The 26,556-nt window shown below is 46.0% G+C and overlaps 1 protein-coding gene across 1 annotated transcript in view; it reads right to left on the bottom strand.

Annotated features, from left to right (window-relative positions):
• Positions 1 to 26,556, bottom strand: part of LOC147195564 (cadherin-12-like) — a 94,004-nt gene that overhangs the window by 23,263 nt on the left and 44,185 nt on the right. Inside the window, exons 7-10 of the mRNA XM_086129527.1 lie at positions 13,629 to 13,882; positions 13,295 to 13,431; positions 12,469 to 12,590; positions 6,447 to 6,561 (exon numbers count right to left, since the gene is read on the bottom strand). Coding sequence (XP_085985653.1) covers positions 6,447 to 6,561; positions 12,469 to 12,590; positions 13,295 to 13,431; positions 13,629 to 13,882 — 628 coding nt within the window. The remainder of the gene's footprint in view (positions 1 to 6,446; positions 6,562 to 12,468; positions 12,591 to 13,294; positions 13,432 to 13,628; positions 13,883 to 26,556) is intronic.

The raw sequence follows: 26,556 nt of genomic DNA, 5'->3' as shown, positions 1-26,556 counted from the left end.
AGTACTCGGTGGCTGAGCTCCTTAGGCTCCGCTTCCAATGGCTGGGCCCTCCTCCTGCTCTACACCTGCTCCCGGACATCGTTCGCTTTCCTTCCCGGAAATACATTCATCGTGGGTCTCGTCGGGGCTTTTGCCTCAACCGATCCAACACCATCACCTCCTTCTGGTCTTCCTCCCGTCGGCCATCCAGAAACGCCGGCCGATCCATCGACCATCGTGCGTTAGCCGGCTTGGCTAGGTCGGCTAACAGTCCCCGCAGCAGCGAGACTGCCGCCGTCAACTTCGGGCTACTTAACATCCGTTCGCTTACTGGGAAGGGTAATCTCATTCAAGATATCCTCACGGACCGTAAGCTTGACATTCTCTGCTTAAATGAAACCTGGCAAACTCCCGGGGACTTCTCACAGCTGAACGATTCCACTCCCCCGGGATTTGTTTACATTTACAAGCCCCGCGATTCTGGTCGTGGAGGAGGTCTCGCGATACTATACCGCGAGAAGTGGAAAGTACTTCCGGTTTCTCTCCCTCCACTTTCCTCCTTTGAATGCCTTGCCTGTCAAATATCCGGATCCATTCCCACGATTATTGCCACAGTGTACCGCTCCCCCAAACCCCACCGCGACTTCTTAAATGAAGTGTCTGCTGTCCTCACCCATCTCTCCTCTCTGTCACCAAATGTAATAATCCTGGGAGATTTTAATATACATATGGACAACACTGCTCTTCCTCTCACCATTGACTTCAATTCTCACTTAACAGTTTTGGTTTTGATCAATTTGTAGATTTTCCCACACACATCAAAGGTCACACCCAGGATCTGATCTGCTGCTCTGGTATTTCCCCCTCCAACTGTACTGCTGACGAACTTCCAATAACGGACCACTTCCTTATCTCATTCAACATTACGCTCCAGCTCTCAACTGCCAAATCACCCCGGACCATTGTTTACCGTAATATTAAAAACATTAACATTGACTCTCTCACTGCATGGCTGACCACCCTGACTCCGGACATTGATTCCACTACTGATGATTTGGGTTTTTTTTGGATATAACTCTGGTCTCATCAGCATCCTCAATACGCTCGCCCCTGTCAAGTCCCGCTCTGTCCTTTTTACTCAGTCTGCCCCTTGGTTCACCCCTCATCTCCGTTCCTTGAAATCCCAAACCCGGCAGCTTGAGAGACTTTCTAGGAAAACCGGTCTCACTGCTCACAAGGACATCTATGCAGCTCAACTATCCCTCTCCAAGGATTCCATCTCTCAAGCAAAATCACATTACTACTCTGGACTCATCTGCTCCAATGCTGGAAATACAAAGACTCTCTTTTCCCTTTGGAACAGAATCACTCAACCCCCTGACTCCCTACCACCTCACTTTTATTCTCGTGACACCTGCAACGCACTTCTACTCTTTTTCAACGAAAAAATCAACAGAATCCACCAGCGTCTGGGCTCCTCTGTACCTTTCCCCTCCTCTGACCTTCTCACCCCTTGCAAACTGTTCTCTTCTTTTGAACTCCCCCATCTCTCATTAATTTCAGATCTCATCATTAAATCCAAGACTTCCTCCTGTCAGCTCGATCCCCTCCCCACAGTTCTGGTCAAATCCTGCCTACCCTCTCTGCTTCCCTTCATCTCAGCCATTATCCATTCCTCTCTGTCGACTGGAATTGTTCCTGTGCTCTTCAAAACTGCAGCTGTCACCCCAATCCTGAAAAAACCCGGTTCAGATCCCAATGACTTCAATAACCTGTGCCCCATTTCCCCATCTTCCCTTCATTTCTAAAATTCTGGAGAAAACTGTCGCCTCTCAGCTCCACTCCCACCTCACCGACAATAGTCTTTATGAACAATTCCAGTCCGGCTTCCGTCCCCGTCACAGTACTGAAACAGCCCTCATAAAAATCACAAACGATCTTCTCATGGCAGCAGACTCTGGCCTAATCTCCATCCTCATCCTCCTTGACCTGAGTGCAGCCTTCGACACAATCTCTCACCCCATCCTCCTCAACAGACTCTCTACCATAGGCATCACCAACACCCCTCTACGTTGGTTCCACTCATACCTCACTGGCCGCTCTCAGTTCATTCAACTTGATTCTTTTACTTCACAATTCCTCCCCGTCTCTTCTGGTGTTCCCTAGGGTTCTGTCCTAGGTCCGCTCCTTTTCATTGTCTACCTCCTTCCGCTCGGAAACATTTTCCGCAAATTTGGCTTACACTTTCACTGCTTTGCGGATAACACCCAGCTCTACCTCTCCAGCAAACCCGACGCTTCTCTCCCACCCTCATCCCTCTCTCACTGTCTCTCAGAAATCAAATCTTGGTTCACCCATAATTTCCTCAAGCTAAACAGCAATAAAACAGAACTCCTACTCGTCGGTACCAAATCCACTCTAAACAAAGCCGACACTTTCTCCCTCATAATTGATAATGCCACTATATCTCCTTCCCCCCAGGTGAAGAGTCTGGGTGTCATCCTTGACAGTTCACTATCCTTTCACTCCCACATCAATAACATTACCCGGTCCGCTCATTTCCACCTTGGCAATATAAACCGCCTCCATCCCTCACTCACTCCTCACAACACTGCTATCCTTGTTCACAGTCTCGTCACTTCCCGTATTGACTACTGTAACTCACTCCTCTTCGGTGTCCATCAAAAATTCCTCCATAAACTTCAACTAGTTCAGAATTCAGCAGCCCGGATCATCACGAGAACCCCCTCCTTCCATCATATCACCCCATCCTCCGACAGCTCCACTGGCTTCCTGTCAAACTTAGAACCAACTTCAAATTACTTCTCTATACATTCAAAGCCATCCATAACCTTGCGCCCCCCTATCTGTCAGATCTTCTTCAAATCTCCATTCCCTCTCGCTCACTCAGGTCCTCATCCTCCCTCCTCCTTTTTCTACCCTCTGCCCGTCTCAGTACAATGGGGTGCAGAGCCTTCAGTCGCTCTGCCCCTAAACTCTGGAACTCACTTCCTCCCAACATTCGTAATATTGACTCTCTTTCCATATTCAAAACCCAGCTCAAAACCCGCCTTAAATCTTTCTTTCTTTGTTTATTATTTTATCTGTGTTTTACTATTGCTCTTGGTTGTACAGTGTCCTTGAGTGTTATGAAAGGCGCTTGCAAATGTGATGTATTATTATTATTAAAGGCCAGGATTCTGCACCATACAGGAGGATGGGAAGAACTGCTTAGTTATAAATGCGCATCTTGGTCTTTTGGGACACTGAGTGGTGGCGCCAGAGGGGCTGCCACAGTGATTGCATAGCCGCGGCTGCGAGGGCGCGTCTGCAGTCAATCTCTGGTTTGAGATCGCCGCTGCTAGTAATAGTGGAGCCCAGGTAGATGGTGGAATTGACGAATTGCACTTCGTCTGTGCCTAAGAACAGGGGGGAGGGGTGGGGTCCGTCACCGATATACATAAGTTTGGTTTTCTGCCAGCTTACTTGGAGGCCCAGCTTTGCTGCTTCTGTTTGGTATATGGAGAGAGCACTGCTGAGGTCTTGGAGGGAGTTGCTGAACAGGGTGGTGTCATCAGCGTATTCAAGGTCGGTCAGGTGGAAGTTGCCGAACGACACGCCTGAGACTTGCTCCCAGACTCGGATCATAAGGTGGTCAATGACACAGTTAAATATGTCAGGAGCGGCCACGCAGCCCTGTCTGACCCCGCTGTTAATGGGGAACCACTCTGAGTCCTTCCCATTCACACAAACACAGCTCTCTGAGTTGTTGTAGAGTCGCTGGAACAATGTGGTTATTTTGGGTGGCACTCCAAGGTATTTCAGAATGTTCCAAAGGGAGAGGTGGTCAACTGTATCAAAGGCAGCTTTGAGATCTATGAAGGCTATGAAGAGATGTTGGTCCTTCCGAAACTCTCTGACCTTCTCAACAATGAGTCTAACTGCGGAGATGTGATCTATAGTGGACCGGTTGGGCATGAAGCCAGCTTGTTGGGGGTAGCGATGGCTTCGAATGGCAGGAAGGGCACAGGTGAGAAGGATGTGGGTGAACAATTTTGCAGGTATGGAGAGCAGTGAGATGCCTCTGTAGTTGTTGCAGAGTTGCTTGTCACCTTTCTGCTTCCAGAATGGCAGGATGATGCCTCGGGTCCAGTCTGTGGGTGGCTGTTCTGCCACCCACACATGGTTAACGATGTGGGTGAGCCACTGGGCCATGGAGTCACCGCCTTCTTTGAGCAGCTCTGCAGTGATGGCACAGATTCCAGGGGCCTTGTGATTTTTTAGTGATTTTATTGCTGCTCTGACCTCGTCAATTGTGACTGGGTCAGTTTTGCAGTTGGGGTTGGGGGTGGTGGAGTTGGCAGCAGTAACAATACAGGGGTCGGTAGGAACTGGAGGATGATGAAGGAGGTCGCTGAAGTGCTCTTTCCAGCGTTCAAGGCAGTCTATTTCAGTGGTGATGCGGTTTCCACTGGCATCCTTCATGAGGACGGTCTTGATGCGTGGTCCGATACGGGCTTGGCGCAGCATTTGAAAGACCTGTCTAAGGTCGTTGCGCTGTCCTGCTGATTCCATGCGTTCAGCCTGTTCTCCCCAGTATCTCTCCCTGTCAGTTGCAATTGCTGCATTTCGTGCTGCATTCAGCCTCCGGTACTCTGTGATATCACCGCACAGGCGAGCAGCACGGCGGCGGTCAATGATGTCGAGGGTCAGCTGTGAGATCCATGGTTGTTTAGGAAGAGATCTTGATCTTCCTAATACATCCTGGGCAGACTGATTGACCTTTAGTTTGAAAGTCTCCCAGTCCGCGATGTCATCATCGGCCAGGGCAGTGAAGGCATTGGTGATGGAGCGGCGATATGCAGAGGCAGTGGTGGGGTCACAGAGTCTGGAAGACATTAAGCGTGGTTGTGCCCTGATAGATGGGTCTGCTTGTATTTTAAGTCGTAGCTGGGCAACCAACAGGCGGTGGTCAGTGTTGCCCAACTGTGCTCCTCTGAAGACCCTGCAGTTGGTGACGGAGGATCGCCACCGGCGGGAGATGATGATGTGGTCTATCGCCTTCCGGGTTCTCCCATCAGGACTATACCAGGTCCAGTGATGGATCTGCTTGCGGGGGAACCATGTGTCGGTGATGCAGAGGTTATTTGAATGGCAGAGGAGAAGCAGACGTTTGCCGTTATCATTTGTAGTGTTGTCGACAAAGGTGGTGCCAATGGGTTGTGTGGGGGTTTGGTGAGATGGTCCTTCTCTGGAGGAGGAAGAGAAGGTTGCATTGGCGTCAGTGAGGATGATGAGGATGTCATGTGGTGGGGTTTGGCTAACGACTTGATGGAGTTGGTCGAAGAAGGTGTCCTTCACTGTATCATCGGCGACATCTGTGGGGGCGTAAGCAACGATGACTGTCATCTTGCCATGTCGGTGGAGGAACCGTGCAGACAGGAGTCGATCGTTAATTGGGATCCAGCTGATAAGTGATTGGCGTGTATGTTTGGACATGGCCAGCGCAACTCCATGGAGGCCCGTCCGAATTTGAGGGCCACTCCATATGAAGCAGTGTTCTCCTGCTGTAATTTCGCCGCTGCCTTGCCATCTTGATTCACACAGACCCGCCATTGTGATTTTGTAGCGGGAGAGCTCCAGGGACAGCCGTGAAGGAGCTCCAGCCCGAAGAAGCGTTCGGACGTTCCATGTCACAATGCGCGTCTTCAGGCGTAGGTCAATCCGTTCTCGTTGGTCGGGGACGTTCCTATGTCTTGTCTTGGTTTGGGCAGTCCGGTTTCCTCTGGTCGGTTTCGTAACAATAAATTTCTCCTGAGTGGGTTGTTGGCCCTCTGCAGGATAGTCAGATGATGGGGCTGCCATCTTAACGGCGTACCGACACACCGTCAGCAAGTATTTGCCATGCTCTTCACATATTATGCAAATAGGTTTGCAGTAAATTAACACTGTATTAAATAACGTTTCATTCACAATAATATACACACTACACTAATTGGATCATTTGTTAGAAGTATAATGTGATACAATTAGTTGTCTTGGAATGCCTTAGATACCTTCAGTTTTGATAGGTTACCTGACAGAAGTAGGACTTTATTTTTTAATATTACATTTAGCACTGAGGGTCCAGAAAAAAAAAGCTATTTAGCCTTCATATTTGAATCACTGTCACTGATGGGATAGTGGTACACATGCCGGACTTGTGTGCGGGCAACGTGGGATTGGTTCCCACTCAGTGGCGGTCGGAATGTGGGTGTGAATGTTCGTTTGTCTCTGTATGTGCCTTGCGACTGAGTGGCAACCATTTCAGGGTGTAGTCTGCCTTCCGCTGGCATAGGCTCCAGCAACTCCACGCGACCCTGTTCAGGATAAGCAATGTTGAAAATGGATGGATGGATATTTGAATCACTGAGTAGGCAAGTCATCACTGCACACAATGAGGTTGAACAGGCTGTTCTGCATCTTACTTCCATAATCTCGAACAGTGAACTTTCTGTTCTGAATATCCTTAGGCGTCTTGAAGAAAAACCTTTGAGTGATAGGTGGAAGGTCCAAGTCGACAGCACTGACCATCTGAATCACCTGTATATCGAAGATGACAGAGACAACAGACGATTGGTTGAGGCAACTTTTCAGACCAGTTCATGAGGCAAGATGGAGCCTATTCACGCCGACTGTGGGCCTAAGGCAGACTGCAGATTTAATGGTCACAATGGAAAAGGTTTTGGAATGATTTATAACAGGGATCTCAAACTCCAGGCCTCAAGCGCTGCTTTCCTGCATATTTACCATCCCACTCTGGTCCAGCACACTTGATTCTAGGGATCAGGACCGTTATCAGGTTCCTGCAGAGCTTGCTGCTGAGCTGATCATTTGAATCAAGGGTTTGCAGCAGGAAGAGATGGAAACATGCAGGAAAGCAGTCCTCGAGAATTGGAGTTTGAGACCTATGATTTAGAGAGAGATCTCATTTTTATAAACAAACAGACACCTAGCATGGGTATATAAACTATATCCACTGCATATCCACCCATCCATCCATTTGAGATGGTTGAATATGAAAAGAAATAAAGGACCTCTTATGATATTGGTTTACATTTTTTTACTTTAAAATAAATTATGTGATAATATTTGTATTTGAAATGTCTACATTATTTCTCTGTATTTTATGGAATAAAAACAAATCGAGGCATATGCCCCAAATATTAAGGCATTCTGGAGAAATGTGACATTGTGAGTTACAGAAATTATTTGATCGCATTGATTGCCTCAAAACATTGTTCAGCCTCATATTAAATTCAAGGCTGCCAATATCATTTTTACCCAAGTAAATACACACTAATATAAATTTATGAGTGTGTAAAATAATTAAAACATGAATTTTATCGAATAATTTTCTGTTCATTTTTATTTGTATATTTCCATGTCCATTGTGTGTTTTTCTTTACTGTAACATTTTGCAACACAAATATGATCCCTCACAACTAACAGCAGAACACCCGGAAAAAGCAACGATCCTGAGACATATAAGAACTGATACAAGTCAAGTCAAATTTAATTATATCACCCTTAATCACAAAAAAAGTTTCAAAGGATTTCACATACCTGCAGTTGACAAATATTAACTAAATCCCCTGAGTTTAAGCCCATATTAGGAGGACAAGGAAAAACAAGAACAACAAAAAGAATATTGGGCGAAAAAAAGAGAAACCTCCAGAATGGAAAGGTTCCCATCTGTGGTTTCTGAACCACAGATGGGAAAATCCCCCTTCCAGGATATCCAGGCTGTAATGTCTGTTGTTTGTTTGTTTGTTTGTTTATGGTTTATTGAACATGAAAACATATACAGTAATACGTTGACAGAAAGTAAAGGAAAGTAAAATCGTCAAAAGGAAAATAAAATACACACAATATGTTCAAAGGGGGAGGAAGAAGTAAAAAATGTATCTAGTCCAAACCAACGTTTATGTATTAATATATAAATAAATCAATTAAATATCAAATAATGGATGCAGAATGGGCAATATTTCACACAATATGGTGATAAGCAATGTTAGAATAATGTGAATGAGTAATTGTGCAAATCTTGTCCAGATCAGTCGGAGAAGAATCCATACAGCAACATCCAATTGGGTCATCGTCACCTAACCGCCCTCTCCAGGCCGGAGGAGGTGGGGAAAGGACAAACAGAAGAAACAGCAATCAAGCAGGCCAAAATTGTTATGTTTCTGTCTAGTTACGTTTTGTTTTGTTTCCACATGTGCCCTTTTTGTCCCCACCTGTCCCTTGTGTTGAACCAATCAGCTCCCGCAACCCTTTGTGTCTTGTCAGGTGTTTCTCATTGTCTCATCACTTTGCTTGTATTTAGTTCCCTGAGTTCTTTGTTGGGTCATTGTGAGTTGTGTCAGTATGTGAGTAAACGTGTGCTCCTGTCATGTTTTGTTTCCTGTCATAGTTTTGTTTGTTACTTTGGTTCCTTGTAATCTCCAGGCATTTGTTTGACTACTTCAATGTAGTGTTTTTCCATTGTTCTCCTGTGTGTATTTTTTTTTGTTAAATACATTTTGCTCAATCCACCCTGCTCCTCCCTGCTTTTTGGGGTCCTCCCAACAACTACCATCATGCAAAACGTGACAAAAATGTAGTCAAACTAAATGTAAGATATACAAATAAGTCTTAAATTGGGTTTTAGACATTTCTACTGATGTAGTGGCTCTAATTTCTGTGGGTAGGGCATTCCGGAGCACTGAAGCCTTAATAGAAAATCCTCTAGAACCACCTCGCGGTCGACTGAAAAAAATGAGATTAAACCAGGTGTGCCCCACACCTGGTTTAATCTCAGCAAGGCACAACTCTAGATGACAGCACGGATTTGTTATTTCTAACAGCATATAAAATTTGGTATAATCAGCATAAGAATGAAAACTAATGTTATATTCCCGTATCGTATCACAGAAGCATGGAGATGGTAATGTAGAGGACCAAATAGAGGGCCATGGACCATTCCCTGCGGGACTCTCCATGTAACATGGCAAATGCAACGCAAAGATCAAGTAACAACCTTGATGGGGTCCATGGCTAGGGAAAAGATCATTAGTCACTTTAGCAAAGGCCGTCTCATTCAAGTGGTCGGTCCTAAATCCTGACTGAAGAACTTCAAATCAGTTGTTTACTTGTAAAAGACTAACTTGGCGCGAGTTGGCTCGAACATTACAGACTCCACACCCGTTTGTTCAGGCTTGCTTATCACCTGTAACCCGGATTGCTCTGATGTGGATTGTCATGGAAGGTTCAAACAATAATCTACATTTCTCGAAAGAGTGTTCGCGCCTTTCCAGTTAGGGTGAAGGCTGCTCAACCTCAGCAGGTCGGGTCAGCCCAGAAAAAGGGCATTGATCTACAGCCTGATGAGACTAAAGGGCAGTCTCTGCTTGACACAAAATCTAGTCAGCCACCTGTTAAACAAGATTTATCTGCTCAACCTCTCAACTTTGCCTCGAGCAGGCAAGGTGCCAGAGAAAATTAGTCAATGCCTACTCATTTTTTTGGGGCGAGATTACAAAAACGAATATAGCTAGCATTTGTAATCTCAGATTTCCTCATCCTCGAGTCCTTGGATCTGACACATGACGATATCTGAGTAGCTTGTGCTGTTAGCCTTTTACTGGTGTCTTGGTGTAAAGAGTTCGGTGAGGCCATAGAAGCGAACTTCCGGACGGCTTCGAGGAAATTCTGGTCCGCCATCCGACGTCTCAGGAGGGGGTGCTGCTGTCCTCAACTCAGGACATTATGAGTCGGTGGGCAGAATACTTCAAAGACCTCCTCAACTCCACCAACACACCTACTTAGAGGAAGCAGAGTCTGGGGACTCTCATGTGGCCTCTCAGTTAAAAAGGTCCTCTGTGGTGGGCCCGGGGGGTGGATGAGATTAGCCCAAAGTCCCTCAAGGATCTAAATCAGGGGTGCCCATTACGTTGATCCTGATCTACCGGTAGATCTAAGACAGGTCCCAAGTAGATCCGAGGAGTGTCGAGGAGAAAAAAAAACAAACAACCATTTGTGTGTCTTTGTACATGTTAGGAATATATTTTTTTGTGTTAATGTACGCTGCACCTTAATCATCCTATCAGTCTCATTTTCACAAAATAAATATTTAAAAAATAAAATAAAGCAGGTAAATCTTGAATTTACAGTGGCGCGTGATTACGTCACCGGACGTTTTTAGCGCTCAGCAGTCTGCAATTGCAGCTTGTGATCAGAGCTGTTGCGCTCTACCTTTTATCGTCATTATTCTCATTCAGAGTTTGCTTCGTGTACAATTCACCGAGGGCACGGGCAAAGAATAGGAACCTAGGAGGGCCCAGGGAAGCACTTTAAAACGGTACGTGTGAGCTACTATCGTTAACAGGCTGCGAAAGTGCATCGCATGCCTCAGTTTCAGGCTGTTTCTCATCATGGCGTGTGTGTGTGCGAGCGCGCATGCCGGTAAGGGTAGATCCCGTGAGGTTAGTTGATCGAAAAGTAGATCTTCGGTCCAAAAAGTTTGGGCACCCCTGATCTAGATGTTGTGGGGCTATCCTGGTTGACACGCCTCTGCAACATCATGTGGTCATCGGGGAGAGTGCCTGTGAATTAGCAGACTGGGGTGGTGGTCCTTCATTGTAAGAAGGGGGGTCGGAGGTGCATTCCGATTACAGAGGGATCACATTCCTCAGTCTCTCGGGTAATGTCCATTTCATAGGTGCACAAGAGGAGGGTCCGTCGGGAAGTTGAGTCTCAGGTTCAGGAGGAGTGGTGTGGTTTTTGTCCCGGCCGTGGAACAGTGGACCTCTACATCCTTCGCAGGGTCCTCGAGGGTACATGGGAGCTTGCCCAACCAGTCGACCATGTCCCTCAGGGAGTTCTGTGGCCGGTGCTTCGGGAGTATGGGGTACCGAAGCCCCTGATATGAGCTGTTTGGTGCCTATACCACCAATATCAGAGTTTGGTTCGCATTGCCAGCAGTAAGTTGGAATTGTTTCAAGTGAGGGTTGGACTTCGCCAAGGCTGCCCTTTGTCACCGATTTTGTTCATAAACTTTAACAGTGTTGCATCTCTGCTTTTTGCAGATGATGTGGTGCTGTTGGCTTCTTCAATCCAGGATCTCCAACTCTCATTGGAGCAGTTCGCAGTCGAGTGTGAAGCAGTTGCGATGAAATTTAGCACCTCCAAATCTAAAACAATGGTCCTCAGTCGCAAAAGGGTGGAGTGCCCTCTCCAGGTCGGGGATGTGATCTTACCCCGTGGAGGTGTTTAAATATCTCAGGGATTTGTTCACGAGGCAGGGCAGGATGGAGCAGGAGATTGACAGTTGGATCGGTGCAGCGTTGGCTGTGATGCAGACTTTGTATTTGCCTGTCATGGTGAAAAAGAAGCTGAACCAAAATGCAAAGCTTCCAATTTGCTGGTCGATCTACATTCCGACCCTCACCTATGTCACGAGCTATGGGTTGTGACCGAGAGAACGAGATCCCGGATACAAGCGGCCAAAATGAGTTTCCTCCGCTGGGTGTCCGGGCTCTCCCATAGTGATAACGTGAGAAGCTCGGTCATCCGGGAAGGGCTCAGAGTCGAGCCGTTTCTCCTCCACGTTGAGAGGAGCCAGATGAGGTGGCTTGGGCATCTTAATTAGGATGCCTCCTGGACGCCTCCCTGGTGAGGTGTTCCAGGCATGTCCCACTGGCAGGAGACCCCGGGGACAACCCAGGACATGCTGGAGAGACGATGTCTCCCAGCTGGCATGGGAACGCCTTGGAGCCTCCCAGGAAGAGCTGGGAGAAGTGGCTGAGGAGAGGGAAGTCTGGGATTCAATGCTAAAGCTGTTGCTTCGCAACCTGGTAAAGAATAGATGGATGGTGTCTCATGCCAGCTCTCTGAGAGTAGCTTCAACATCGGGCCCCAGGAATACACATCACTGTTGCATGGATTTTAAACAGAATTTTACTGGTGATGGAGTCACCTATAACATGCAGGAGGCAGTAGACCAAGGCTGCTGCAAGGGGAACACAAAGTCATACTTACGTTTAATGGCCTGATGAACGAAAACAGTGTGAGCAGAAGAGCAGCCAAGGACCCTGCCGGTGCCCGAGCAGTGATGTGGCTGAAACTGGTAACAACTGACGATTCACTGCTTACAAAAAGTAAAAATATTCTCCAAAAAGTGAAAAGTAAAAAAAAAAAACCCCCACAGGATGTAGGTGAGGGGAACAACCAAAAAATGCGGGTGTTCGTCTCTCCAGGGAGCACTGTGTTGCAAAGTGCTGGCTGTCACACACAAAAATACTGTACACACAAACTACTTTGCCAACTAACTCTTCCACCATTTCATGATATACTAAATCAACTGTTTGTGGAGGCCTCTATTTCTTGGCATAGCTGAATATGAATGATTTGATCCCAACACATTTTTACTATGACTCACACCAAAACTCAGTATTCTTGTCACTTTACCTGTCCAGCTTTGGAAGTTTCGCAGACAAATGTAGTTGATGGAAACACCAGTTTAGGAGGGAACTCGTTCACATCCAGGACATTGACGGTCACTATCACTTTGGTGGACAGCAAGGGGTTTACTGAAAATAGTCAACATAAAGCCATGAGTAGACACGTGATTATGGCTGTTCACAATCCCTATAATATCGGTAAATACATTTAGAATGATCATGGATGTTGCAATAGAAGTAGTTCTGTCACACATAAACATTCAAAAACATGCAGAGCTAGTAACACAGTATCTTACAGTTTGGAATACGAATAAAGTGAGAAAGTTCATACTTGTTCCACTTAATACCCCTATCAATTTAATGTAAACCCTTTGTAGCAGAAATGTGCAATAGCTCCCGCATAGTTGAAGGCAAGATTAAAAAAAATGTGTTGCAATTCACCAAGTAAATTTATTTATTCTTTAAACCCCCATGTTTCCATAAATCCACAGGAGCATGTTCTAGCTACGAGAATACATAAATCAAAACATAACTAGACAGCACCAACGGGTTGTTTGTTTACGCAAACAAAGATTACGGTATGTAATGTGTTGCGGTTCTACCTAATAAGATAAGAAAAGAAAACCTTTATTGGTCTCACAATGGAGAAATTTGCAATCACCAGCAGCAAAATTTGAGGGGGGTTGGGGGACGGAGTAGAAAAAGAAAAATTATAACATGCATAAAATGTTTAAGAGGAAAAAAAAGAACTGTACACGGTACAGAATGCAATACAAAATATAAAAATACAAAAATACAGATACAGACACAGATACATAATAATGACTACTTACAGACTTTGTTTGCTACCACAGTGATGTTGTGCTGAAATACTTCCTCTCTGTCCAGGCATTCATTCAAGGAAATGGTGCCATCAATGCTATCAATATCAAAATAGCTGTCATACTCTTTCTGCCATTCAAGTGAATATCTGCATAAATCAGACCAAAATGTCAGGGGAAACTTCTGTGAGGGAAAGATCTATTCTTGGCTAACACACGGTAAACAAGTTCGTCATTAGCAGGCCTCTCTTTTATTTCCAAAGCATTCAATTTATGAAATGTCTTCTGTAAATAACGTAGTAGTTATAAACCACATGTCTGTAGTTACCTTTATTGTTAGTTTTACCTGACAGCACTGCTGCTGGCATCAAGGTCATGGGCTGTAACAGAGCCAATGATGGATCCTGATGGAGTGTCTTCATATGTGTCCACACAGTAGTATGGTTTGGTAAAGACAGGAGGCTCTTCCATGTCCAAGACATCCACCTTGACGGTAGCTGAATCCCTGAAGGGTCCCAAGTGCAGAAACCGAGGATCAAACTCTGCATTAGACGCTTCAACCTTGAAAGTGTAGGAATTCTTTGTTTCATAGTCCAGAACCTGATAAGCAATGAGAAACAGAAAATATTACATTACAGGATATAAACCGACAAGTAATTCTCACTCTCACACTCACTCCCCTCTCGCTTGACCACAACGTCAAGATCTCATAAAATGTTTTCATGATGTTTTTTTTCTAAATCATTTCAATATTGTCTATCACGGAAGCAATGCATCACAACAATACATTAATAAGGTCACAGAATTATAAGTATGCAAAATAACTCACATTTTAGAGCAAATATTATGGCTGTAAAAAAACTAACGAAGAATTGGAAAACACGGTTTAATTTAAAAGATGTGAGTGCATCAAATCAAACTGAATTGAATTGTTCCTCTTTAAAATATATATCACAATATGTATTGAATCGTCCTTTATGACAGCGATTTATCTTTGAAGGAAATGCCACATTTACAGAATTGACAAGTTCATCCATGTGCATGTTAAATGACAAGAAACTCTTTGCTTTACCCTCACGGACTGAGCTGTACCATATCAAATCAAATCTCAATACTATTGAGTCGAACCGAATCTAATCGTTTCACTTTAAAATGGAATTGTCCTCGAATTTTATGGCAGTCCATGTATTGAAATATTGTTGGATTAAGCCAAGGCCTCGGAGCCCATAAGTGAGGCGTGAATGATAAAATGTATGAATGATGTAAGAGGAGTGCCATGTCAAGATGAAGTGACGGTGATGTGATGGATTTATTGCAAAATAAATCCATGAGTTAATGGGTTAACTCCCAGGAATAGGCAGTTCCGACAATTAGAATTTCGCATCTATTTAAATTATAATTTCAATTTGAACGCGAGAGTGCGCCAAACCCAATTTAAAGAAGGCATTTAGAACACAGTCCAGACAAGTGCAATGCATCCATCCACCCATCCTTCCATCCATTTTCCGATCCTCTTTATCCTCACAAGAGTTGTGGGGGGGTGCTGGAGCCAATTCCAGCTGCCAGACAAAATGCTTTTGTAGACTTCTGAATTCATTCTGTTGTGACCATCCTGAGTTATGAAATATGCATGACATAGAAAAAAATGTAAACCACTCATCAGCCAAAATAATAACACAGACAGATTTGATTTTGCGAAGAAGTACAGAGATGAGCAACAAATGTTTTGGAACAAAGTCTTATGGGCTGATGACAAGAGTCATCAGACAAAGTGAGTGGTGGAAAGGCCAAAGTATTGAATAAGAAAGGATCTGCGTATGATCGGGTCCAACGTGCTCTTCTTCAGGCAGGTACCGTAAATTCCGGGCTACAGACCGCACCTGATTAAGAGCCGCATGCTCAGATTTATGAAGAAAAATCAATTTTGTAATTATATGCGCCGCACCATATTATAAACCGCTGGCCAATGAGTAGGCGGGGGTTTGCTTCTGCATCCCTGCTGCCTGGAGCGCCTCTGGGTGAGGCCGTGGACGCGGTCCCCCGCTGAACCCCCGGAAAAAAACGCAACAATTTCTTAAGGTTAAAATAATCTCCATATTTTTATGTGCATGATAAATGCATTTGCACAACGAAATTACACTGAAACACATAATAAGAGGCCAGACAAAGAGAGATATTGATGTGCATTTGCGTAATTACGAGGAGAAATACTGCAGCCCACGAGGCTTTAAATAGAATAATGCAAATCATATAAATGGGAAAATATATATGAAATTATTTCTCTTGTCAGACGCTTAAAAATGACCATTGGTGGCAGCTTTAGGCCTGATGCTGCGCAGCTCAAAACACAGGTAAAATGTATTCTCTCGTGGCCGCTTGTTTTCAGTATGACGTTGGAGTCACCTTTTTTATTTACAGTCCGAGGGAGGGGCAAATCAAATGTGCATGGGTCTTTTTGGTTGTCTTTTTACACTGGCTCAGTTCTTCTTGCCGGAGCCTCCACCTTTGCACCATCGACTCGTCTATGCCAAGATTAAGGGTAGCAGGTCGATTTCCTTCTCTTCTGCCCTAAGCATGAGTTTTAGATGAGAGCACGGCGTAGACAGCGAGCTAAACAATCCTCCAATAAAAACACAAAGATGAGAATCCACCGTTTGGTATTTTTATGGAGTCTTTCTTGTAAAACTGTACACAAATAGAAACACAATACAAATGTTTGTATAGCATCTAATTATACATATGGAATGATATTCGACACTCTTGTAACAGCCCTATTCTCTACCTTATTCAACAAATCTATGGTAAATATCTACAAAGATTAATTGATGAAATACTTAGGACGATAAATAACTTGTACAGCAAAGAGTGGTATATACAACTGTGTAAATGTACTTACAGATTGTGCCTGAATGTGCCAAAAGGAGGAGGATGGAAATGGATGTTATCACACCTCTCCACTATTTCACTCTTTTGAATTAAAATGGCTACCCCACTGACTTTATGGGTGGTTCGAACTACTTCCACCACTAGAGACACGGTACTGAACTGTAATACAATACTAACATCACTAGGGGGCACTGCACTACACTGTTATACAATTACTGGGGGCAGAATACCTTCTTTAACTGCCAGAGTGATCGCTTTTAGTTTAAAAGCTGCATCATATGCTTTTCGTCTGGTATTCTCCATGTTGAAGAAACATGGAGGGTTAGAAGAAAGACTGAAATAAGGAAGTTTTGATTCCCGGTCATCATACAATTTCATTGGACCCCTGTGTACTACTCATTCATTTTATTGGTCGACTGTTGCCAAGTAACACATTTTTCCCCACTACAGCGAAAAGAGCGGAAGTTGTGATTAGTCATACAATCTCATTGGACCTCAGTGAACTACTCAATAATTTTATTGGTCCATGTTTTTCCCGCGATGGAAAAAAAAAATTAAAAAGCTGCTTCATATTACACGCCGCAGTGTTGAAAGTGTGGAAAAAAAGTAGCGGCTTGTAATCTGGAATTTACGGTAGTTGGATTTACCTGGGAGAAAACTCGACCAAGTGTCCTTGCATCAACCAGAGAAAAAACTTTCCAGTGTTTGCTCTGTTAAAATGACAGTCCAGGTTTCTTGATACTTACATTTTGATGAGCTAAAATACAGAATCTTATCAAGTATCAAGTACAACTTTATTGTCAAATGTGCTGTATTTGTAACATACAGCACATTTGTCCTGCAGTATGTGTAACATACAGCACAGATGAAATTTCCTCCCTCTTCAACACACAACAGACAACAAGAGGAGCCGCTGCGGGTGCCCGCACCACCATCAAAAGAACACTTAACATAAAATGACAAAATAATACAACACAACACATAAGACAGTCGTGCCATCATAACCAATTTTCCTCCATTCTCTTTGTTGTTTGAAGCAGTAATCGATGAAAGAGGAGTGAATCAAAGTGTCCTTTTCACCAGTGGATCAAAGACGTCATGCTGAAATGTGCACATGCTACAAGCTAAGCTTGAAAGCATCAAGAAGCTGTAGCATCCATTAACGAAAAAGAGAGATTGTCTCTCTTCTCCTGTCCCATGTAAATCCGCTTCAATTCCAAGCCACGACTCCCAGTTCCACATACGCATTGGCGCTCTGTGCTGACGCTCCATTCTTCTCATCGTCGGCTCCTCAAACCATGCATCCATCCAGCCGCAGACTGTCCATCAGCACCGACCTTTTCGCTGAACAAAGTGGGGCTCTGAAAATGCTGCCTATTTCAGGCGCAAGACACAAGCACCCCGTAGCTGTCCAGCAACGACAGTCAAATGGCGCCGACATTCCTCCCAATCAAAATCAGTGCACGTGCTGCCGAGAAGGCACAACCACCAAGCACAGATTCTTCTTCTTTGACGAATGTCGTGGCCAAAAATGCTGAAAACAGTCCACATCAGGTCCACTCAATGTAACAACAAACACAAAGTGACAAAACAAAACACAAAAACAACAAAAAAGGCAAGGCTGCTGAAGAGCACTTGCCAACGGCTGCCTACTCAGGCGCCATCTTGGGAAAAAATGCCATTGATTTTATTTCTGAAGTGGTTTGCAAAGTCCTCACAGAGAGTGTCTGTTGATGTCTGTGGGGACTATTTAGAATCTGAGCTGGTTAAAAGATCAAAGGTGGAGAAAAGAAGTCTGGGGTTGTTTTTATTAACTGTAATGAGATTAGAAAATGGGATGTTCTTGCCTGTAACTCTTTTATTGTAAGATTTGAGTTGTTTACATAATATCTCATACTGAACTGTCCATGTCAGGCTCATTTTACAACGACTCTTGGAAAACCAACTCTGTCAAAAATGAAAAATGTGAATTTCATATCGACTCCAGTTCTTTTTGGGATTTAGAATTGAGAGGGCTCATCTGAGAGCTGACCCAGCCAAGGTTAAAGTGGTGGTGCAATGGCCAAGAAGACCACCAAGAAACAGTTCCAGTGCTTTTTGGGGTTCGCTAATTTTTACCAAAGCTTCATCAGGAATTACAGCCAGAACGCACTACCACTAACCCGTTTAACCTCCATCAAAGTCCCATTTACGTGGGATTCTAACGCTGGAACATCTTTTCAAGAATTAAGGAATGTGTTCACTAATACACTTTCATTATCCTAATCCAAATATTCCTTTTGTTGTAGAAGTGGATGCTTCTGATTCAGGAGTGGGGACTGTGCTGTCCCAGTATTCCCCAGTCAACAAGAGACTCCACCCCTTCAGCTTTTTCTCACATCGTCTCAATCCTGCAGAAGCCAACTACGACGTGGGAAACCGGGTACTGTTGGCCATCGTTCTAGCAGTGGTGGGCAATTATTTTTCCGGGGGGGCCAAATGAGAAGCAGAAAATATTGTGGCGGGCCGGGCAAAAAGTTAGAAATAGAAATAGAAAATATAGAAGATAGCACAATGTCTTTGTATGCCAGTAATAATGTAACATTCTCCTCCACCATCACACTCAGCACCGGTTCTCCTCAAGGATGTGTACTGTGCCCCCTGTTGTTCACGCTCTACACATTTGACTGCTCTCCGACTCATATTAGCTGTCCAGTTTGCGGAACGTTTTTAACATGATAACAATCAAACCATCGACGGAACTAACTGTGTACACCGACCACAAAAACCTCGCATAAATTCATTCAGCCTAGAGAATGAATTCACGTCAAGATAAGATAAGATAAGATAAGATAAGATAAGATGTCCTTTATTTGTCCCACACTGGGGAAATTGACTGTGCATTACTGTTCACCCGCTATAATTCACAATCACCTACCGTAAGGGCTCCAAGAATGTGAAGCCTGATGCCCTGTCCCTATGACCCGCGGAGGAGAGTAACTAACCAGAGAACATCCTGCTAGATTATTGATCGTGGGGGCGCTGAGGTGGGAGATCGAGCAGAAAATCTAGGAGGCTCAGGACAGAACCCAAGTCCCGGCTGGATGTCCCACAGGGAAGCTATTTGTGCTCCCACAGCTGGGCTCGCCTAAGGTGGCTTGCCATCACGGGGTAAGCCTTACTTTCTATCTCATCACTCAGTGATTTTGGTGGCCAGAGTTTAAGAAAAATATGATGGACTACATCAAAACCTGCTTCACCTGCGCCTGCAGCAAAGCATCCCATCAACCACTGGCTGAGTTGCTGCAACCTCTACCAGTTCCACCTCGACCTTGGTCCCACAGCTCCCTGGACTTCATCACTTGCCTTCCTGCTACCAGAGGCAAGTCCGTCATTCTCACCATTGTCGACCGCTTCTCTAAAACCGCTCATTTCATCGCCTTGCCCAAGGTACCATTCGCCTTGGAGACTGCCAGCCTCCTCATCATTTAAGTCTTCCATTTTCATGGGATCCCGGTGGGCATTGTGTCTGACCAGGGTCCTCAATTCATCTCCAAGGTCTGGGAGAGCTTCTGCCAAGCCCTGGGAGCCATGGCCAGCCTGTCTTCTGGATGTCACCCTCAACCCAATGGTCAAAAAGAGAGAATGGATCAGGACTTGGAATCAGCTCTTCCCTGTGTTTGCATTCACCAACCCACGTCATGGGCCATCCATCTGCCCTGAGTTGAGTACGCACTCAACACCCTCATCTCGTCAGCCGTAGGGCGGTCTCCATGGCTGCCTATAGATACCAACTGCCACTGTTTCTGTCGCAGCAGAGGCTGGTGGATTTCCCCTCAGTTCATCTCCACTTGCGGCGGGCCCACAGAATCTGGAGGGAGACCAAAGCCACCCTGTCACGTACTGCCTCTCGCAATCGGACCATTGCGGATCATCGGCGTTGCCCAGTGCCGACACAGCATGTTGGGCAGAAGGTGTGGATCTCTAACCGGGACTTGCATCTGGCCGGCATGTAATGCAAGTTGGGACCAAGGTTCATGGGACTTTTCAAGGTGGAAGCCATGATCAACCCCTTTTCCATCAAGCTCCATCTCCCAAGTTGGATGAAGGTAAATCCCACTTCCACGTTTTCCTGTTCAAAACTGTGACATTCAGTCCCCTGGGAAATCCTCCCACCCCGCCTCCTCATCCGCGGGTAATCAACGGCGACCCTGTGAACACGGTAAAATAAATTTTGGACTCTCGGTGCAGGGGTAGGGATGCCCAATACTTGGTTGACTAGGAGAGCTATGGGCCAGAGGAATGGCAGTGGATCCGCACTCCTGGATCTTGGACCTGTCCCTTCTCCGTACCATCCACTCATCCATCCGTCAATAATAATAATAATAATAATAATAATAAAAATAATAATAATACATTTTATTTATAGGTGTCTTTCAAAACACTCAAGGACACCTTACAATCAAAACAAGAACAATAAAACCACATAAAAATTATAAATACTAAAAGAAGAGATGAATTTAAACTGAGTATGCAATTTTAAATAGGTGGATTTTGGGATGGCATTTGAATGTGTGAGGAGAATCAATATTTCGGATGTTGGGTGGGAGTGAGTTGTAGAGTTTGGGGGCAGAGCGGCTGAAAGCTCTGCACCCCATCGTGCTGAGACAGGCAGAGGGTACACAGAGGTGGAGGGAGGGATGAGGACCTGAGGGAACGAGAGGGAACGGAAATTTGAAGAAGGTCAGACAGATGGCGGGGGGGCAATGTTATGGATGGCTTTAAATGTATAGAGGAGTATTTTGAAGTTGATTTTCACTTTGACAGGGAGTCAGTGGAGCTGTTGGAGGATGGGGGTGATGTGATGGAAGGAAGGGGTTCTAGTGATGATCCGGTCTGAAGAATTCTGGACCAGTTGAAGTTTATAGAGGAATTTGTGATGGACACCGAAAAGAAGTGAATTGCAATAGACAATACGGGAGGTGACGAGACTGTGGGCAAGGATAGCAGTGGTGTGAGGGGTGAGAGAGGGACGGAGAGGATTGATATTGTGTAAGTGGAAATATGCGGACCGGGTTATGTTATTAATGTGGGAGTGGAAAGCTAGTGAGCTAACGAGGATGACACCCAGGCTTTGGACCTGAAGGGAGGGGGAAACAGCGGAGCTATCAATAGTGAGGGAGAAACTGTTGGCTTTGTGTAGGGTGGATTTGGTACTGACAAGGAGGAGTTCTGTTTTGTCGCTGTTAATTTTGAGGAAGTTATGTGTGAACCAAGATTTAATTTCTGAGAGGCAGTGTGAGAGTGGGAGGGAGGTGTCGGGTTTGCTGGAGAGGTAGAGCTGGGTGTCATCCGCAAAGCAGTGAAAATGTTGGAAAATATTGCCAAGGGGGAGAAGGTAGATAATGAAGATGGAGGGGTCCCAGGACAGAACCGTGGGGCACACCAGAAGAGACAGAGGGGGACCGTGAAGTGAAGGAATTGAGTTGGATGAATTGAGAGCGCCCAGTGAGATCGGAGTGAAACCAGTGTAAGGGGGTGTGAGTGATGCCTATGGTGGAGAGTCTATTAAGGAAGATGGGGTGGGAAATTGTGTCAAAAGCTGCACTCAGGTCAAGGAGGATGAGGATGGAGATTAAACCGGCGTCAGCTGCCATGAGACCTGGGATGCATCCGAGTGGCGCGAGGGGAGAACACCGGGGCAAGTCCCTGACGGGGCTGATTGCCCAGGAGGAGGAGGAGCTGCAATGAGAAGGTCATTGGTGATTTTTATGAGGGCTGATTCTGTACTGTGATGGTACCCATCACAACCAGACTGGAATTGTTCGTAGAGATTGTTATCGGTGAGGTGTGAGTGAAGTTGAGAGGCAACAATTTTTTCAAGAAGTTTGGAGATGAAAGGAAGGTGAGAAATTGGTCATAGGTTATTGAAATCATTGGGATCTGAACCAGTTTTTTTCAGGACTGGAGTGACAGCTGCAATTTTGAAGGGTACAGGAACATTTCGAGTGGACAGTGAGGAATGAATAATGGCTGAAATGAAGGGAAGCAGAGAGGGTAAGCAGGATTTGACCAGGACTGTGGGGAGTTGACAGGAAGAAGCCTTAGATTTAGTAATGATGTCCGAGATTATTGAAGGATGGGGGGGGGGGGGGGGGTTCAAAAGAGGATAACAGTTGAAAAGGGGTGGGGAGGTTGTGGCAGGGGAGGGGTACAGAGGAGCCCAGGTTCTGGTGGATTTTATTGACTTTTTCAAGAGCGTTGCAGGTGTCAGAAGAATAAAAGTGTGTGTGTGTGGGGGGAGGGGGGGGGGGGTTGAATGATTTTGTTCCAGAGAAAAAAGAGAGTCCTAGTGTTTCCAGTGTTAGAGCAGATGAGTCCTGAGTAGTATTGTGATTTGGCTTGAGAGATGGAGTCCTTGTAATGGGAAAGTTGAACTGTGTAGATGTCCTTGTGAACAATGAGACCAGTTTTTCTGTACAGTCTTTCAAGCTGCCGAATTTTGGATTTAATGGAACGGAGATGAGGGGTGAACCAGAGGGCAGACCGAGTAAAAAAGACAGAACGGGACTTGACAGGAGCGAGCGTATTGAGAATGTTGGTGAGGCCCGTGTTGTTGTATTGGGAAACCAAAACATCAGGAGAAAAGTCTGTGTCCGGAGTCAGAGTGGCGATCCTTACAGTGGGAGAGCCAATGTTGATGTCTTTAATATTATGGTAAGAGATGATGCAGGGTGATTTGAAGGTAGAGAGCCAGAGGGTGACGTTAAATGAAATGAGGAAGTGGTCCGTTATAGGAAGTTCATCAGCAGTACAGCAAATCAGATCCAGGGTGTGTCTTTCAATGTGTGTGGGTAAGTCTGCAAACTGATGGAAGCCAAAACTGTCAAGAGGCGAAGTCCATGGTGAGCGGAAGGGCGGTATTGTCCATGTGTATATTGAAATCCCCCAGAATAATTATATTTGGTGATAGAGAGGAGAGATGGGTGAGGACAGCAGTCAATTCATTTAAAAACTCACAATGAGGTTTGGGGGCACGGTATACTGTGGCAATGATCGTGGGAGTGGGTCTGGAAATTTGACAGGCGGGGCATTCAAATCAGGAGAGAGGAGGGAGGGAGATTGGAAGAACTTTCCACTTCTCACGGTATAATGTCGCCAGACCACCTCCGCGACCTGAGCTGGGGGCTTGGATAGGTAAACAAATCCCGGGGGAGTAGAGTGATTGAGCTGGGAAAAGTTGCCAGGAGTTTGCCAAGTCTCATTCAAACAGAGAAAGTCAAGCTTACGGTCTTTGAGGATATCCTGGATAAGATAACCCTTCCCAGTAAGTGAACGGATGTTGAGTAGTCCGAAGTTGACGCTGGCAATATTGCTGTTGCGAGGAGCTTTAGCCGACTTCGCCAGGCTGGCTAACATGCTGTGATCCGCGGACCGGCCATTGTTTTTGCGTAGCCGGCGGGAGGATGACCAGAAGGAGGTGATGCCTTTGGAGCCATCAAAGTGTCCAGGAAGTGGTGTAGAGCAGGTGGAGAGCCTGAGCACTTGAAGCAGAGCCTGAGAAGCTCTGCCACTGAGTACTGTAGCAGTCCTTCCACAGGTCGATGGAGTAGCGACAGGATGGTCCATAATAGTATGGCCCGGAAAATGCAGTTCCCGTTCCTAATGTGCTCTATGTGCAACATACAATGCAGTTCCCGGTCCACCAGGAGGCGTCCATTGAGGGGGTGGGTACTGTCATGATACTGTTCTTGTGTTTTCTCCAGCAGGTGGCAGTGGAGAGCTTCTCCTCCAGCGTCACACCTGCTGCTAATTTGATCATCATGATTAAGCCATGTATTTAAGGACTGCCAATCCCATGTCCCTTCTTAGACTATTGACCTTGTCGCCGCTCTAGCTCAAGTGTTGTTTTCTAGACATCTCAATCTCATCATAGTCACTTTTGCCTCTAGTTCTTTGGTCGTATTTTTATTATTTTGATTTCGAGCTTGCTCTTGTGTTTGGTTTCATGCAATTCAGCTCTACTCATTTCATTTTTGCAACAGCTTTTTGTTAATGCATTGTTTTTGCTGACCAGCAATTTCTGTTTATATTTTGTTTTTTGTTCTCAAGTTTGGTTTTGTGTCTACGTTTCTGGGATGTGACCGCCATTCAGTTCGTTCCTGAAATGGAAGAGGTTGAATCATGGATGTACGGTTACCTCTTTCAGCTGAGAACTCACTAACAGCAGCGCTGTGAATACTATTCACAGTGCTGTGAATAGTACGTATGTACGTAAGTGAATGTCAACAGTAGAAAGAATATTCAGCAGCATTTGTATGTGGCAACAACTGTGCATGTTTCAATTAGTGATGGGTCCATGAGGCCTCATGAGGCGTGTCGACATACTGACACACTGTGCTGATACTGTGTCGCTGACCACTGCCAGTTGCTGGACCTTCAAAATCCCTTCAGCCAACCCACTTGACAGACTGAACTGACTGATTTGATGATGAAGTGTATACAATATCATTCACATCCATGTATTTATATTGTGTCATTCAATGTGTTTCAATAATAATAATAATAATAATAATAACAATGCATTTAATTTAAAAGCGCCTTTCATGCCACCTAAGGACACTGTACAGACAATAAGAAAATACAATGTAAAAATTAGTAAGCGAGATATTATATAAAAACAGGACATAAAATCCCTCTCCGTGAGCCGTCACCTTACCGTGGTGGAGGGGTTTGTGTGTCCCAATGATCCTAGGAGCTAAGTTGTCTGGGGCTTGGCATGGCAAACAGGTCCTAGGTGAGGGACCAGACAAAGCACGGCTCACAAAGCCCCTTATGATAGATAAAATCGATGGCACTCAGTTTCCCTTGCCCGGACGCGGGTCACCGGGGCCCCCCTCTGGAGCCAGGCCTGGAGGTGGGGCTCGTTGGCGAGCGCCTGGTGGCCGGGCCTACACCCATGGGGCCCGGCCGGGCTCAGCCCGAAGAGGCAACGTGGGTCCCCCTTCTCATGGTCTCACCACCCGTGGGAGGGGTCAAAGGGGTCGGGTGCAATGCGAGCTGGGCGGCAGCCAAAGGCGGGGACCCTGGCGGTCCGATCCTCGGCTGCAGAAGCTAGCTCTTGGGACATGGAATGTCACCTCTCTGGCAGGGAAGGAGCCCGAGCTGGTGTGTGAGGTAGAGAAGTTCCGACTGGATATAGTCGGACTTGCCTCCACACACAGCCTGGGTTCTGGTACTAGTTCTCTCGAGAGGGGTTGGACTCTCTTCCACTCTGGAGTTGCTCATGGTGAGAGGCGCAGAGCAGGTGTGGGCATACTCATTACCCCCCGGCTCAGTGCCTGTACATTGGGGTTCACACCGGTAGACGAGAGGGTTGCTTCCCTCCGCCTTCGGGTGGGGGGACGGGTCCTGACTGTTGTTTGTGCATATGCACCAAACGGCAGCTCAGCATACCCACCCTTTTTGGAGTCCTTGGAGGGTGTGCTGGAAAGTACTCCTGCTGGGGACTCCCTTGTTCTGCTGGGGGACTTCAATGCTCACGTGGGCAATGACAGTGAGACCTGGAGGGGCGTGATTGGGAGGAACGGCCCCCCCGATCAGAACTCGAGTGGTGTTTTGTTATTGGACTTCTGTGCTCGTCACGGGCTGTCCATAACGAACACCTTGTTCAAACATAAGGGTGTCCATATGTGCACTTGGCACCAGGACACCCTGGGCCGTAGTTCGATGATCGACCTTGTGGTTGTATCATCGGATTTGCGGCCGCATGTTTTGGACACTCGGGTGAAGAGAGGGGCGGAGCTGTCAACTGATCACCACCTGGTGGTGAGTAGGCTCCGATGGTGGGGAAGATGCCGGTCCGTCCTGGCAGACCCAAACGTATTGTGAGGGTTTGTTGGGAGCGTCTGGCGGAATCCCCTGTCAGAAGGAGTTTCAACTCCCACCTCCGACAGAGCTTTTCCCATGTTCCGGGGGAGACGGGGGACATTGAGTCCGAGTGGACCATGTTCCGTGCCTCTATTGTTGAGGCGGCCAATCTGAGTTGTGGCCGTAAGGTGGTTGGTGCCTGTCGTGGTGGCAACCCTCGTACTCGCTGGTGGACACCAGCAGTAAGGGATGCCGTCAAGCTGAAGAAGGAGTCCTATCGAGCCTTTATGGCCTGTGGGACCCCAGAGGCAGCTGACGGGTATCGACTGGCCAAGCGGAACGCAGCTTCGGTGGTCGCCGAGGCAAAAACCCGAGCGTGGGAAGAGTTCGGTGAGGCCATGGAAGCCGACTTCCAGACGGCTTCGAGGAAATTCTGGTCCACCATCCGACGTCTCAGGAGGGGGAAGCAGTGCACCACTAACACTGTGTACAGTGGGGATGGGGCACTGCTGACTTCGACTCGGGACGTTGTGAACCGG

The sequence above is a fragment of the Hippocampus guttulatus genome, chromosome 14, assembly GCF_054856545.1.
Source record: "Hippocampus guttulatus isolate MCC_2025c chromosome 14, RoL_Hgut_1.0, whole genome shotgun sequence".
In the NCBI taxonomy this organism is placed as follows: domain Eukaryota; kingdom Metazoa; phylum Chordata; class Actinopteri; order Syngnathiformes; family Syngnathidae; genus Hippocampus; species Hippocampus guttulatus.
This window is presented reverse-complemented; position numbering and strand designations above follow the sequence as displayed.